The following is a 16,666-nucleotide window of genomic DNA, read 5'->3' on the forward strand; positions in this document are numbered from 1 at the left end:
TTAATATTTAAAAGCAAATAATAATGATATGGTAGGAGATACACACCAAACAGGATGTGTAAATTATTATCTAATAAGTATTGTGCAATAGCAAGAAATTTTCAATTGCACAGTATTGCACAATAGCAAGAAATCTTCAATTGCACAGTATTGCGCAATAGCAAGAAATCTTCAATTGCTCAGTATTGCGCAATAGCAAGAAATATCCAATAGCACAATATTGCGCAATAGCAAGAAATTGTCAATTGTACAGTATTGCGCAATAGCAAGAAATATTCAATTGCACAGTATTGTGCAAAAGAAGATACTTCGTATAAATTGCTTATTTCTTGATCAATTTCAATGGGGTTTTATTCTTGAATTCTTGGGGTTCTTTAATATGCTGAATCTAACCGTGTATTAAGTTTTTGGATTTTGGGCCCCGTTTTTAAATTGGTCCACATTGAGGTCCAAAGGGTCCAAAATTTAACTTTGTTTGATTTCATCAAAAATTGAATTATTGGGGTTCTTTGATATGCTGAATCTAACCGTGTATTTAGATTCTTAATTTTTGTTTCCGTTTTCAAATTGGTCTACATTAAGGTCCAAAGGGTCCAAAATTAAACTTAGTTTGATTTTAACAAAAATTGAATTTTTAGGGTTCTTTGATATGCTGAATCTAAACATGTATTTAGATTTTTGATTATGGGCCCAGTTTTCAAGTTGGTCCAAATCGGGGTCCAAAATTAAACTTTGTTTGATTTCAACAAAAACTGAATATATGGGGTTCTTTGATATGCTGAATCTAACCATGTATTTAGATTTTGGATATTGGACCATAATAGGTGAATGTCCAATTTAAAATTTTTAAGTTCTTAGACCACATTCATTCTGTGTCAGAAACCTATGCTGTGTCAAATATTTAATCACAATCCAAATTCAGAGCTGTATCAAGCTTGAATGTTGTGTCCATACTTGCCCCAACTGTTCAGGGTTCGACCTCTGCGGTCGTATCAAGCTGCGCCCTGCGGAGCATTTTATTTTAATTTTAGTTCATTTATATGTTTTGGAGTTTAGTGTGACGTCAATTTTCCCTGAACTAGTACACAATTTTATTTAAGGGCCAGCTGAGGACCACCTCCGGGTGCGGGATTTTCTCGCTGCGTTGAAGACCCATTGGTGGCCTTCCGCTGTTGTCTGCTCTTTGGTCGGGTTGTTGCCTCTTTGACATATTCCCCATTTCCATTCTCAATTTTATTAGGTGACTTTAATGACATAAAGAACTGGTGTCCACGCAATCAATCTTGATAGAATACTGGAGCTTGGTGCCAAGTTGGCCATTTTGGACAACAGGCATGACAGGGGAGCGAAATGCTTTAAATCATTGTTATCTTTCCGATAAGTTAAGCGCTTCTGTGATCTTGTAATCAAGGCGGCAAAAAATTACCTTGACATTGTTATGCTTCTAAACAAAAAACTGAAACGTATATGAAAAAGTATTTGTCAACAATGCGGGATCGAAACTAGACATGGCTGTTTTCTTTTTTGTTCAGTCGAAAAGAAAAAAAAAACAACCCGGCAGTTTAAAGTAGACCCGGTCAGGTTAGGGGAAACGAACAATCATTTTTCCCTAGTCTGATGTGATAGTTTATGATTTATAATTAGGGGATGAGATAGTTTATGTGATGTGATAGTTTATGTTTTATGAATAGGTGATGTGATAGTTTATGTTTTATGAATAGGTGATGTGATAGTTTATGTTTTATGAATAGGTGATGTGATAGTTTATGTTTTATGAATAGGTGATGTGATAGTTTATGTTTTATGTTTAGGTGATGTGATTGTTTATGTTTTATGTTAAGGTGATGTGATTGTTTATGTTTTATGTTTAGGTGATGTGATTGTTTATGTTTTATGTTTAGGTGATGTGATAGACATAAGTAGTGATGAAGATGATATAATGATTACCAATGACATGGAAGACAACTCTGTCGAGTCAGAAGACCCGAACAATAGCGGTAGTCATATTGACGATTCATTGAACCATCCAGATGAACAAGGCAGAGTATTGGTCAATATTGGTCACCCACCAGATGAACAAGATATTTTTCTTGTTCCACAAATTGCAAAATACATTAAAAGGCATCAGGTAATAGAAATGTTGAATTGTTCCCATATTAAATGAGAAGGAAATCAATTTATGATATATACAAAAAAAATTTCAGAATCATCTTTCCTTGTTTAAACAATGTCAGAAAGCAATTTGGTGTACTATACTAAATTCTTTTGCATTTCCAACTGTCAAGGCAGCTGCAATATTTCTCATAATTTCCCTCACTTTTAACTAGATTTCATGGGAAATTTGTATTTCAATATATGCATAAAGATAAGTTATATATTTTTTGTTCACACATAGCTTTCTTTTTTCTTTCAATGTTTCAAAAGTGAGACTAAGCTGTGCTGTTTCTGGCATATGCAGTTTAAACAATTGTTAAAGTTTGTGATAAGTTTATACAGGCAACACATACATGTCATATATCTGTGTTAACCATTTTGTTTTCTTATTTTATTTTTTTATAATCCTGAGTCCTTTATTTCAGATTGGTGGTGTTAGATTTCTGTATGACAATCTGATTGAATCTCTGTCCAGATTTAAAAGTAGTCCCGGTTTTGGTTGTATCCTGGCACACAGTATGGGTCTTGGTAAAACCATTCAGATGATAGCTCTCATTGATGTTTTACTGCGACATACAGCAGCCAAATCTGTATTACTTATTGTACCAATAAACACTTTACAAAATTGGATGGCTGAAATCAACATGTGGTGTCCGGAATCTGTACCAGAGGGATATCCAGATGTGCAGTTAAGAAACTTCAAAGTTTATATTCTCAATGATAACTACAAGACACCATATTCCAGGGCTAAGGTCATAGGTAATTATAAATTTCCTAATTTCACCAAGTTTTATTATGTGTCTTTAATTCCTCAGATTTTTGTGCATTCATCACAATCCTCATGAAAAAAATATGTATATTATTGAAAAGCCTTAGTGATAAAAGACAAGACTTAATAAAGATTTTTTCTTTACAAGTGATGGGCAAATATTGTGAACTTCATGATTTTAAACACTGGATAGCTATCAAAGTTTAAAAGATAAAAAACAAATAAACACATAGATATGAAAATTCATTCAGTTAGACCTTGTGAGAGTTCTAAAATAGAGCTGATGTAATGAAAGTACATGTAAAAGAGAAGCTTGAGAGTAATTGAAATACATCAGTTTGGTCATGTTATAGTTGATCAATATAGCTAATGTCATGAAAGTATTGAGAGTAATTGAAATACAATTTTGTCACTAAAGGGAGATGCTGTACTTGATAGATATTCAGTAAAATAGATAAGAACATTGGTGTATGGTAAAATCTGTATTTTAGTGTAATTTCTAAAGTTTTATTTTTCTAGTTGAATGGCACAAAACAGGAGGAGTGTTGTTGATGGGTTATGAGATGTATCGACTGATGACAAGTCGTAAAGGTCATATAGCACAGCCAAAGAAACCAGGAAGGAAGGCAGCCGGAAGGGAGACAATTATTGATGTTGATGAAGAAGATAAAACTAAAGATTTGTTTGTTGGTAAGCCCCGTTATTATATTTCTAAGTATGACAGAATTTACAAAAGATCATGTGTTACAAAACAGACATTGATTAAAAAAAAAATTGGTGACAATGAAATTTTTATGAATAATTTTGCAAAATCCATCATAATGACATTTTTCGTTGCATGTTTAATTAGCTCACCTGGCCCAAAGGGGCAAGTGAGCTTTTCTCATCACTTGGCGTTTGTCGTCCGTCGCCGTCGTCCGTCGTCGTTAACTTTTACAAAAATCTTCTCTGAAACTACATGGCCAAATTAAACCAAACTTGGCCACAATCATCATTGGGGTATCTAGTTTGAAAAATGTGTCCGGTGACCTGGCCAACCAACCAAGATGGCCGCTATGGCTAAAAATAGAACATAGGGGTAAAATGTAGATTTTGGCTTATATCTCTGAAACCAAAGCATTTAGAGCAAATCTGACATGGGGTATAATTGTTTATCAGGTCAAGATCTATCTGCCCTGAATTTTTCAGATGAATCTGACAACCCGTTGTTGGGTTGCTGCCCCTGAATTGGTAATTTTAAGGGAATTTTGCGTTTTTGGTTATTATCTTGAATATTATTATAGATAGAGGTAAACTGTAAACAGCAATAATGTTCAGCAAAGTAAGATCTACAAATAAGTCAACATGACCAAAATGGTCAGTTGACCCTTTAAGGAGTTATTGCCCTTTATAGTCAATTTTTAACCATTTTTCGTAAATTTTTGTAATCTTTTACAAAAATCTTCTCCTCTGAAACTACTAAGACAAATTTAACCAAACTTGTCCACAATCATCATTAGGGTATCTAGTTTAAAAAATGTGTCCGATGATCCCGCCCACGAAACAAGATGGCCGACATGGCTAAAAAATAGTACATAGGGAAAAAGGCAGTTTTTGGCTCATATCTCTGAAACCAAAGACTTTAGAGCAAATCTGACGGGATAAAATTGTTCATTAGGTCAAGATCTATCTGCCCTGAAATTTTCAGACCAATCAGGCAACACGTTGTTGGGTTGCTGCCCCTGAATTGGTAATTTTAAGAAAATTTTGCAGCTTTTGGTTATTATCTTGAATATTATTATAGATAGAGATAAACTGTAAACAGCAATAATGTACAGCAAAGTAAGATCTACAAATAAGTCAACATGACCAAAATTATCAATTGACCCCTTAAGGAGTTATTGCCCTTTATAGTCAATTTTTTACAATTTTCATAAATTTTGTAAATTTTTGTAAATTTTTACAAAATATTTTCCACTGTAACTACTGGGCCAAGTTCATTATAGATAGAGATAATTGTAAGCAGCAAAAATGTTCAGTAAAGTAAGATCTACAAACACATCACCATCACCAAAACACAATTTTGTCATGAATCCATCTGTGTCCTTTGTTTAATATGCACATAGACCAAGGTGAGCGACACAGGCTCTTTTGAGCCTCTAGTTTTTTATCTAAAACGTTTTGGGGCTTTCCCCCGCAGCACAAAATCTGCAAAAGGGGTTGGCATTTTTGTTTCTGTAATTCTTCTGAAACCAGTGTTCTAGCCAGGATTTGAAAAAGGCAGGGTGCTAGTAAGAAAAAGGGCAATTTTACGCGTAAATGTCATTGAAAAAAGGGCAATTATTTAAGCCTCATAATTTATTAGCATATATCATAAAATACATATGTACATAACATTACAAACAAAATACTCTATATAACTCAGGCACTATGGTAAAATCAAGTTTCAGTTAAAATGGAGTAATAAAATTCAATACTTTTGGCACAGTCTTCTCTGTTTGACTTTAAAAAACTTTGTTACAACATTGTCTAAAATTGAACAGAACATGTCATTATGACAGTTAATTTTGATATGTAGCAAGTTCTCAAGTGTTGATTGCTTCATTTCTATGATCACATATGATCAGCTTTACTTGAGAAAACACTCTCTCAACCTCAGCTGTGCTCAGTGGCAAAACTGCTGCCACACTCATAAGTTTCAAAATTTTTGGATAGAGCTCAGTCAATCTTAGCGTCTATCTCGAGTCGGCATTGTGAAAATAATGATTTAAAATTTATTTGTACTTAATTAAGTTCTCAGTTTAATTCTAATCACGAAACGGATTGATAGTCAAGGTAAAAACACTTTTTATGCTAATAATTTATAGGTGGCGCGTTATGCATTGTCAACAAGGAAGAAAAATGGCAGCGAACATTTTGACAAAACTCATCCGAGAAAAAGCAAATTTCGCGATAAAAAAACGGCAGGGCACCCGAGAAACGGCAGAAAAAAGACACAGGCATCAATAAAAAAGGGCAGGCACTGCACCCTGTTCAAACTTTGTAGCTAGAACACTGGAAACTTCTGTCAGACTGCATCTCAGTGGAACAGTAATTTTTTTCCAAAAAAATATTAAGTGAGCAGGAAATTTTAATTTGTCCCCTTTTTAATCTCTTATTGATTAAAGGCATTAAAGGGTGTGCAGTTGTGAGCTCTGCTCTATTTATTTTTGTTGCAAAATTAAGTCTGTTTTATTAATATTGTTTTTGTTGCTCAGTACTTGTTAACTGAATTGTATTTCTGTTCATAGATGTTCATGAAGCTTTACAGAATCCAGGACCTGACATGGTTGTATGTGACGAAGGACATAGGATCAAAAACAGTCATGCTGGAATATCTCAGTCTCTTAAAACAATTAGAACAAGGTAAAAAGAAAAAAAATCCTGCTTTAAAATATCACCGTATATACAAAGATCATGCTTGAATATCACAGTTTCTTAAAACAAATAAAACAAGGTAAACTAAAAAAAGTTATGTTGAAAATATCACCATATACAAAAATCAGGCTGGAATATCTTAGTCGCTTTCAACAATTAGAACATGGTTTAAAAAAAATGATGCTTTTAAAATATCACCATGTGCAAAAATCAGGCTGGAATATCTCATTTGCTTTCAACCATTTGAACACGGTAAACTAAAAAAATCATGCCATTAAAATATCACCATATGCAAAGATTATTATTCTTTATCAATATAATGTGAATTAATGAAACAGTAAAAAATAGAAGAAAAGATACCAAGGGCCAATTGAAACCAAAAGTCAAAGAATGACCAGAACTCAAAGTTTCTTAAGAAAGAGAAACAGTTCATAAAAGAGTTCTCAGAAAACTAAACATTTAGCAACAGGAACCAACTGATAATTTAAAGTGGCTTTATAAACTCTGGAAGGAAAAACAATTCCTGCTTCACGAGTGGCACCCATCATATTTCATCAGTTTTACATGAAATATTATATTGTGAAGAAATGATAACAACAAAATGAACATAATTGAATATTATATTTTATCAGGCACACTTATGTTAATCAAAACTTAAATGCCTTGATCAAATAAACCAAGATGAAAACTATTGATTAATTTAATGAATGATTGTTTCTATTGATTGATTGTTGGTTTTTTATGCCCCAGCATAAAAAAAAACTCTAATTGAGGTGATATTAATTTCCATAAAGTGTTCCAATATTTTCATTAGTCCTTTCAAGAGAAATAAGAAGTTGTGGTATGAGGTGCCAATGAGACAACTCTCCATCCAAGTCACAATGTGTATAAAGTAAACAATTATAGGTCAAAGTACGGTCTTCAACACGGAGCCTTGGCTCACACCTAACAGCAAGCTATAAAGGGCCCAAAAATGACAAGTGTAAAACAATTAGACTACTGATTTGGTAAAGCAATTAGACTACTTAGTTGTTAAAGCCATTTCAACATACATTGTATCTATAACATGTATTTGACCTCAGTCGTATGAATACTGACCTCAGTTATATGAATACTATTACAGGAGAAGAGTTGTACTAACAGGCTATCCATTACAAAACAATCTGATAGAATACTGGTGTATGGTGGACTTTGTACGACCTAATTACCTCGGCAACAAAACAGAATTCTGTAATATGTTTGAAAGACCTATTATGAATGGACAGTGTGCTGATAGTACTGAAGCAGACACCAAGCTGATGAGATACAGGGCCCATGTGTTACATAGTCTGTTAGAGGGTTTTGTACAAAGGTGAGAAATTGCCTTCTTTATAATGTTTGAGAAGAAAATAGAACAATGTGAACATAAGGATGGTGAGCAAGACAGTCATCCTTTAATGATTTGCATTAGAATTACAAAATAAATTTACCACGTTTCCTTTTCAAGACCTTTTCTAATGGTAGACCCTAAAGGATTTTCAGGAGAGAACTGTTTAGAAAGGGGTTATCAATTCTAAAATAAAATATCTTGTGTTTAATTACAGGAGAGGACATACAGTTTTACAAGCAGCTCTACCTCCAAAACAAGAATTCATCATCTTGATAACTATGTCTCAAATACAAAAGATGCTTTACAAAGAATTCATGGACAACTTAGCAGAGACAAGTCTTAATACTTGGGCAACAACCAATCCTATCAAAGCTTTCTCTGTCTGTTGTAAGGTAAGGAAAAAGGGGAGTATAAAATATAAGGGTACATAACTTGTGTAATCAACTCCTACAGTTTTGTACCAGATCCCTGGAACTTCACAGGAAGATTGTACAAATGTTCACGTGCACCTGCTATTATGGAATTGTTTGAGAAATTTTTACTTATTTTTTTAGATTTGGAAACTTATTAATTTTTTAAATATTTAGATGTGCTGTATAGAGCATTCTCTGTCGTTTCAGTAACATTATGTTCAACCCTGCCATTTGAGTCTTTGATAAATATTTTTATTGATTGATTGATGTTTGCTTTACACAGCTTTAACAAAAAGGCTATATTGGGGCTAAATTATTTTGTGTAATCAATGACGTTATAAAAACAATAGATGTCTGATACAGAATTAAACTTGTTCACAAAATATTGGGGGAAAACTAATGAAAAGAATTCTTAAATTCAATGGAATGTTTGTGCTGATACATTTTTATGTAATATCATTACCCTAAGATACTTTTGTATGAGATATTATTACCCAAGATTAATGTCAAACTTTATGTTTAATGTTTATATACTAGATTTGGAACCATCCAGATATCTTGTACAAAATAGTAAGACAGAAAAAGATTGATTTAGAGGATAATGACCTTGACATTGAAACTGATTCATCTGGTGTCAAGAAAAAGAAGAAACAAGGTGCAACAGGTAGTCCAGCTGGTATCTCACCGTTCATGGACAAGAAAAGTGACCAAGCTATTACTTATGAATGGGTACATACTTTTTTATTTAAAAAACTAAGTGATTTTAGAGAAAAAAATGTTGATGGTAATGTAAATTTTTGGATTTGTCATTTCTATGATTTACATATTGTTATGCAATCTACCAAAATTTGTATACAAAGTAAACATTGTACATTTCTTAAAGTTTTTTATCTTGTTTAATTGAAAGAATACATGCTAAATATTTTCTGTTTTGGATTTTGCGCTATGAAAGATAACTTCCCAGCTTGCTCTGAATATTCATTTGGTTGCTGTTTCAATGAAGTATACCCCAAATTTCTTTTTATGCCCCACCTACGATAGTAGTAGGGGCATTATGTTATGGTCTGTGTGTCCGTTCGTCCGTCCGTCTGTCCCACTTCAGGTTAAAGTTTTTGATCAAGGTAGTTTATGATGAAGTTGAAGTCCAATCAACTTGAAACTTAGTACACATGTTCCCTATGATATGATCTTTCTAATTGTAATGCCAAATTAGAGTTTTGACCCCAATTTCACGGTCCACTGAACATAGAAAATGATAGTGCAAGTGGGGCATCAATGTACTATGGACACATTCTTTTTTTTTATTCTGACATATATATACCGGGGTATATATTACAGTTAAGACAAACAAGGATTGCTGTACAATGGTAAAACTGAATGATCATATCTTTTTTATACGACCGCAAAAAAAATTTTGTGGTCGTTTATTGGTATGACGTTGGCGTTGTCGTCGTCGTCCGAAGACACATTGGTTTTCGCACTCTAACTTTAGTTTAAGTGAATGGATCTCTATGAAATTTTACCACAAGGTTCAATACCACAAAAGGAAGGTTGGGATTGATTTTGGGGGTTATGGTACCAACATTAAAGGAAAAAGGGGCCAAAAATAAGCATTTTTGTAACTTCCAGACATAACTTGTGTGTAAGTGTATGGATCTCTCTGACATTGTACCACAAGGTTCCATATCACAAAAGGAATGCTGGTATTGATTTTGGGGGTAGTTGCCTCAAAATTTTAGGAATTAGGGGCCAAAAAAGGGGCAAAAAACAAGCATTTTTCTAGTTTCATGACAATAACTTGTGTGTAAGTGTATGGATCTTTCTGAAATTGTACTACAAGGTTCCATATCACAAAGGGAAAGCTGGAATTGAGTTTGGGGGTAATTGCCGAAACGTTTAGGAATTGGCCAAAAAGGGGCCAAAAAAACACATTTTTCTAGTTTCCAGACAATAACTTGTGTTCAAGTGTATGGATCTCTCTGAAATTGTACTGCAAGGTACCATACCACAAAGGGAAGGCTGGGATTGATGATGGGGGTAATTGCCTTTATATTTTAGGAATTAGGGGCCAAAAAGGGGCAAAAAACAAGCATTTTTCTTGTTTCAGGACAATAACTTGTGTGTAAGTGTATGGATCTTTCTGAAATTGTACTACAAGGTTCCATATCACAAAGGGAAAGCTGGGTTTGAGTTTGGGGGTAATTGCCCTAAACGTTTAGGAATTGGGGGCCAAAAAGGGGCCAAAAAACACATTTTTCTAGTTTCCAGACAATAACTTGTGTTCAAGTGTATGGATCTCTCTGAAATTGTACTGCAAGGTACCATACCACAAAGGGAAGGCTGGGATTGAGTTTGGGGGTGATGAATCATAAGGGGGTTCAAAAAATTTGGGGGGGGGGGATTTTTTTTTTTTTCCTTTTTTTTTTCTTTTAAAATTTTCCATTTTAAGTTGGTTATTTCTGATTTATATTTAAAAGCAAATAATAATGATATGATAGGAGATACACACCAAACAGGATGTGTAAATTATTATATAATAAGTATTGTGCAATAGCAAGAAATTTTCAATTGCACAGTATTGCACAATAGCAAGAAATCTTCAATTGCACAGTATTGCGCAATAGCAAGAAATCTTCAATTGCACAGTATTGCACAATAGCAAGAAATATCCAATAGCACAATATTGCGCAATAGCAAGAAATTGTCAATTGTACAGTATTGCGCAATAGCAAGAAATATTTAATTGCACAGTATTGTGCAAAAGAAGATACTTCGTATAAATTGCTTATTTCTTGACCAATTTCAATGGGGTTTTATTCTTGAATTCTTGGGGTTCTTTAATATGCTGAATCTAACCGTGTATTTAGTTTTTGTATTTTGGGCCCCGTTTTAAAATTGGTCCACATTGAGGTCCAAAGGGTCCAAAATTAAACTTTGTTTGATTTCATCAAAAATTGAATTATTGGGGTTCTTTGATATGCCAATCTAACCGTGTATTTAGATTCTTAATTTTTGGTTCTGTTTTCAAATTGGTCTACATTAAGGTCCAAAGGGTCCAAAATTAAACTTAGTTTGATTTTAACAAAAATTGAATTCTTAGGGTTCTTTGATATGCTGAATCTAAACATGTATTTAGATTTTTGATTATGGGCCCAGTTTTCAAGTTGGTCCAAATCGGGGTCCAAAATTAAACTTTGTTTGATTTCAACAAAAATTGAACATACGGGGTTCTTTGATATGCTGAATCTAACCATGTATTTAGATTTTTATACGACCGCAAAAAAATTTTTGTGGTCGTATATTGGTATGACGTTGGTGTCGTCGTCGTCGTCCGGCGTCGTCGTCCGAATACACATTAGTTTTCGCACTCTAACTTTAGTTTAAGTGAATGGATCTCTATGAAATTTCACCATAAGGTTCAATACAACAAAAGGAAGGTGGGGATTGATTTTGGGGGTTATGGTACCAACAGTTAAGGAATTAGGGGCCAAAAAGGGGCCAAAAATAAGCTTTTCTAGTTTCCAGACAATAACTGTGGAACGGTGTATGGATCTCTCTGAAATTATACTACAAGTTTCCATACCACAAAGGGATGGTTAGGATTTGCTTTGGGGGGTTATGGCTCAAACCGTTTAAGAATTAGGGGCAAAAAAGGGGGAAAAACAAGGTTGTCCTGGTTAATGGACAAATACTTTAGTACAAAACATAATTTAAAGCAGTGTAAGGGAGATAAATCAAATACATCATTGAAATTATCTCCCTTACACTGCTTTTAAATTATGTATAAAGTAATGGTTAATGAACAATTAAGATAATTTAAAACAGTGTAAGAAAGGTAATCCAAATACAATGTTTTGGTTACTTCCCTTACACTGCTTTTAAATTATGTTTAAAGAAATGCATATTTATAAAGGAAGACCAGTAAAAATATCTGCAAATGTTGCATCTTTTTTTTTTACAAAAAAATCCATATGAAAGATTTGACACTATATTTTAAATTCTATTATAAAATAGATTAAGTTAGCATTATGGTAAATTTAAATGGGTAATTATGGTTTGGGGAAAAAAAGGGGGGGGGGGGGGTAAAAAGAAATTGTGGGGGGTCAATTTTTTCTCATTTCAGATTTCAGAAATTAAAAAGAATTATCCTTCAAATATTATTTTTTTTTCAAATTTCAAATATTGAAAAATTTCAAGAAGTAATCTTTAATTGAACAGTATGGCGCATTAGATTTGTAAAATCTTTGACCACATTTATTTATTTGTTATGCCGAATCTAACCGTGTATTTAGATTTTTAATTTTGGATCCAGTTTTCAAATTGGTCTACATTAAGGTCCAAAGGGTCCAAAATTAAACTTTGTTTGATTTTAACAAAAATTGAATTCTTGGGGTTCTTTGATATGCTGAATCTAAACATGTGTTTAGATTTTTGATTATGGGCCCGGTTTTCAAGTTGGTCCAAGTTGGGTCCAAAATAAAACTTTGTTTGATTTTAACAAAAATTGAATTCTTGGGGTTCTTTGATATGCTGAATCTAAACATGTGTTTAGATTTTTGATTATGGGCCCAGTTTTCAAGTTGGTCCAAGTTGGGGTCCAAAATAAAACTTTGTTTGATTTCAACAAAAATTGAATATATGGGGTTCTTTGATATGCTGAATCTAAACATGTATTTAGATTTTTGGCCCAGTTTTCAAGTTGGTCCAAACTGGGGTCCAAAATTAAACTTTGTTTGATTTCAGCAAAAATTGAATATATGGGGTTCTTTGATATGCTGAATCTTACCATGTATTTAGATTTTTTATTTGTGGCCCAGTTTTCAAGTTGGTCCAAAATTAAACTTTGTTTGATTTCAACAAAAATTGAATATATGGGGTTCTTTGATATGCTGAATCTTACCATGTATATAGATTTTTTATTTGTGGGCCCGCTATCAAATTGGTTCATATTGAGGTCAAAAGGGTCCAAAATTAAACTTTGTTTGATTTCATCAAAAATTGAATTATTGGGGTTCTTTGATATGCCAAATCTAACCGTGTTTTTAGATTTTTAATTTTGGGTCCCGTTTTTTAAATTGGTCTACATTAAGGTCCAAAGGGTCCAAAATTAAACTTAGTTTGATTTTAACAAAAATTGAATTCTTGGGGTACTTTGATATGCTGAATCTAACCATGTATTTTGATTTTGGATATTGGACCATAATAGGTAAATTAAAAAAAAAATTGAAGTTATTAGACCACATTCTTTCTGTGTCAGAAACCTATGCTGTGTCAAATATTTAATCACAATCCAAATTCAGAGCTGTATCAAGCTTGAATGTTGTGTCCATACTTGCCCCAACTGTTCAGGGCTCGACCTCTGCGGTCGTATCAAGCTGCGCCCAGCGAAGCATTTTATTGATTTTTGGGCCCTGTTATCAACTTTGTCCACATTGAGGTCAAAAGGGTCCAAAATTAAACTTTGTTTGATTTCATCAAAAATTGAATTCTTGGGGTTCTTTGATATGCTGAATCTAACCATGTATTTAGATTTTGGATATTGGACCATAATAGGTGAATGTCCAATTTAAAATTTTAAGTTCTTAGACCACATTCATTCTGTGTCAGAAACCTATGATGTGTCAAATATTTAATCACAATCCAAATGCAAAGCTGTATCAAGCTTGAATGTTGTGTCCATACTTGCCCCAACTGTTCAGGGTTCGACCTCTGCGGTCGTATCAAGCTGCGCCCTGCGGAGCATTTTATTATCTGTTGTAATAACACATTAAGAAGTCTGTTTGACTCAATCCAATTTAAAAATTGTAATTAAAGATAATATGTTATATGAATTACAACTCCTACTTTAGATTCATTTATATTACTTGTCAAGATTTTGTGGATTGAGGAAAATTGATTTTTTTTGGATATTTGATTTTATAGTTTTAACAGATACTATATACAAATCTATTGGAAATTTGTATTTTGAAGAAATTTTTTATAAATATTTGCTATATATAGTTCAGAAAAGATATTATTTCATAGTGCATTCATTTATTATTTACATAGGCAGAGAAATTACTGAAAAATTATACACCAGGTCAGTTAGAGATGGGAGGGAAAATGATGCTGTTGTTTGAACTGATCAATGAAACGCTTGCTGTCGGAGACAAATTGTTGATATTTAGGTTAGTATTCATCAGGTAAAGATTAGTACTTAGTAGAATATTAAAAATGTATTAAGAACATAAAAAAGGGACTTTTAACTATTGGGATGTTCCTCTTGTTTCATTTTTGCAGTAATTTTTGAATTTACAGTAAGCAAAAACTATTATGTTATGGTACTATTGATTCAAAGGAGACAGTTACTGAAGTGGTGCAGTGGATTAAAAAAATGGTTGCATTTTCCAACAGGAAACAAAAAAATTGCAAACATTCAGAAGTTTGATTCCAGGAATAAATCGCTATTCAGTGAAAAATTGTTCAAATATTAAACTGGCTTAAAAAATATGTAAGGTATTCATATACATTGGAAAATAACTATATGATGGCAAACTATGAGCTGATGATCTTATTTAATACTTTTTTCCATTTTCATGCTAGTCACTCCTGCTTGAATTTTTCCACAATTCAAACTATTTTCTAATAACAAGTATGGATAGTAGATAGTTCAGTTGAAATGGACATTTTGAACTATTGTTTATATTTTTTTTTCTACAGTCAAAGTTTGTACACATTAAGTTTACTTGAAGAGCTGTTGTCAAAAATGAAGGTACCTAGACCAGAAATGGATGAGTATTGGTCTAAAAACAAGAGCTATTTCAGTGAGTATTATGGACGAGTATTGGTCTAAAAACAAGAGTTATTTCAGTGAGTATTATGGACAAGTATTGGTCTAAAACGAGAGTTATTTCAGTGAGTATTATGGACGAGTATTGGTCTAAAAACAAGAGTTATTTCAGTGAGTATTATGGACGAGTATTGGTCTAAAAACAAGAGTTATTTCAGTGAGTATTCATGGACTAGTATTGGTCTAAAAACAAGAGTTATTTCAGTGAGTATTCATGGACGAGTATTGGTCTAAAAACAAGAGTTATTTCAGTGAGTATTCATGGACGAGTATTGGTCTAAAAACAAGAGTTATTTCAGTGAGTATTCATGGACGAGTATTGGTCTAAAAACAAGAGTTATTTCAGTGAGTATTATGGACGAGTATTGGTCTAAAAACAAGAGTTATTTCAGTGAGTATTCATGTTATATAATCAACTTACCGGTATGTATAAATGTGTGTAATTAAGTGATCTGTTTTGACTAAAATGTTGTGTTTTTTCATTTGACAGTCTATTTAGCTGTGATTTAGCAAACACTTTTCTTTTCTTGGTGTTGATTTTTAAAGAGAAGATAAATCTTCTTGCAGGATTAGCTACTTTTTATGATATTCCCTAATTGTATTATTGATATCGTAACATAGCAAAAACAAGGAATTTCACAGATACAGTCATCAGTTGTTTGTCCATAACATATTGTAGGCATAGTAGAGGTTATATATTCAATGTTCCTTTAACTATGGTTCCCAATCAGGAGTTCAATTTAAGAAGTAGCTCATAGATGAAAAACATAAGTCAGGTTCACCAGATAATGTTTTGAAAAAAAATGATTTCTTCCCATGTTCAGTAAAGTAGGTGCAGTTCACCTTATAATGAAAATATGAATATTTTTAAACATCAAGGTCAAAGATCACCTGGAAAGAGCTTTATTGTCTGCATGTTGCATCCAATCTCCTGAAACTTAGGTGCTTCAGTTGGGTAGGCAGATCCTGTTTTACATGTGGCAAATGTCGTGATACTCATGGCAAGTGCAAATTCTGTAAAAATCTTCATTCAGTAATGTCACAATCAAGGAAAAAGGATGGGATTGTGGCTAAGACAGTGGGAATATATCTGTGGTCATCTGTCACACAGATATTCCATAACGGTCAACCAAATCAGGATGGTGTCTGTAAAGTTTAAAGTATTTACCTACTGAAATAAAATCATGCTGTCCTACACTCTTATTTTGGGGACTGTATTTAGAAATAGATTTCATGGAGCAATGACATGAACTGTGCTGGAAGACACGATCTTGTGCAATCCCCAGAGTAAATTTGCACAGAATATCAATGCAGAAGAAATTATGTCTGTCAAAGGACATTTAATAATTGTTCTACCAATCAAATAAATTTATTTGTGATAATTGAACCATAAATTGAGATCAATCTTTTGTCAACACTAACTCTCAAAGTGACATGCCCTCATGTAATAACAGGTAAGACGTAATGCAATAATCCACATTATTTGAAATGACAATTGATTTGTGTAGGAATCAATTTATCATCAAGTTCTCACAGTTCACAATTTGTAGATGGAAGCACTCTCACAGTGCTGAAATCAATGAAAACAAACTCATAAACCAATCAACTATTTTTACAGGACTTGATGGTAGTACCTTAGCACAAGAAAGAGAGAAGCTGATTGGTCAGTTTAATGCCCCTGATAACAACAGAGTCTGGCTGTTTCTACTTTCAACAAGGTAAAGATAATTCAGTAG

General features: G+C 33.1%; 1 protein-coding gene and 1 long non-coding RNA gene across 3 annotated transcripts in view; one reads left to right on the forward strand and one right to left on the reverse strand.

The window, feature by feature from the left end:
- LOC127726948 (helicase ARIP4-like) overlaps nucleotides 1-16,666 on the forward strand; it is a 36,479-nt gene that overhangs the window by 6,930 nt on the left and 12,883 nt on the right. For both annotated transcript variants that reach the window (XM_052234320.1, XM_052234321.1), the window contains exons 5-14: nucleotides 1,902-2,128; nucleotides 2,580-2,913; nucleotides 3,443-3,613; nucleotides 6,193-6,307; nucleotides 7,443-7,670; nucleotides 7,903-8,080; nucleotides 8,639-8,830; nucleotides 14,150-14,268; nucleotides 14,801-14,904; nucleotides 16,549-16,648. In XM_052234320.1, coding sequence (XP_052090280.1) covers nucleotides 1,902-2,128; nucleotides 2,580-2,913; nucleotides 3,443-3,613; nucleotides 6,193-6,307; nucleotides 7,443-7,670; nucleotides 7,903-8,080; nucleotides 8,639-8,830; nucleotides 14,150-14,268; nucleotides 14,801-14,904; nucleotides 16,549-16,648 — 1,768 coding nt within the window. The remainder of the gene's footprint in view (nucleotides 1-1,901; nucleotides 2,129-2,579; nucleotides 2,914-3,442; nucleotides 3,614-6,192; nucleotides 6,308-7,442; nucleotides 7,671-7,902; nucleotides 8,081-8,638; nucleotides 8,831-14,149; nucleotides 14,269-14,800; nucleotides 14,905-16,548; nucleotides 16,649-16,666) is intronic.
- Nucleotides 162-13,853, reverse strand: LOC127726955 (uncharacterized). Its single transcript, XR_007993729.1, has 2 exons — nucleotides 13,713-13,853; nucleotides 162-883 (listed from the first exon to the last, which is right to left on the reverse strand). It is a non-coding gene; the product is annotated as an uncharacterized LOC127726955 (long non-coding RNA).

This window comes from Mytilus californianus, unplaced genomic scaffold, assembly GCF_021869535.1.
Source record: "Mytilus californianus isolate M0D057914Y unplaced genomic scaffold, xbMytCali1.0.p SCAF_19, whole genome shotgun sequence".
In the NCBI taxonomy this organism is placed as follows: domain Eukaryota; kingdom Metazoa; phylum Mollusca; class Bivalvia; order Mytilida; family Mytilidae; genus Mytilus; species Mytilus californianus.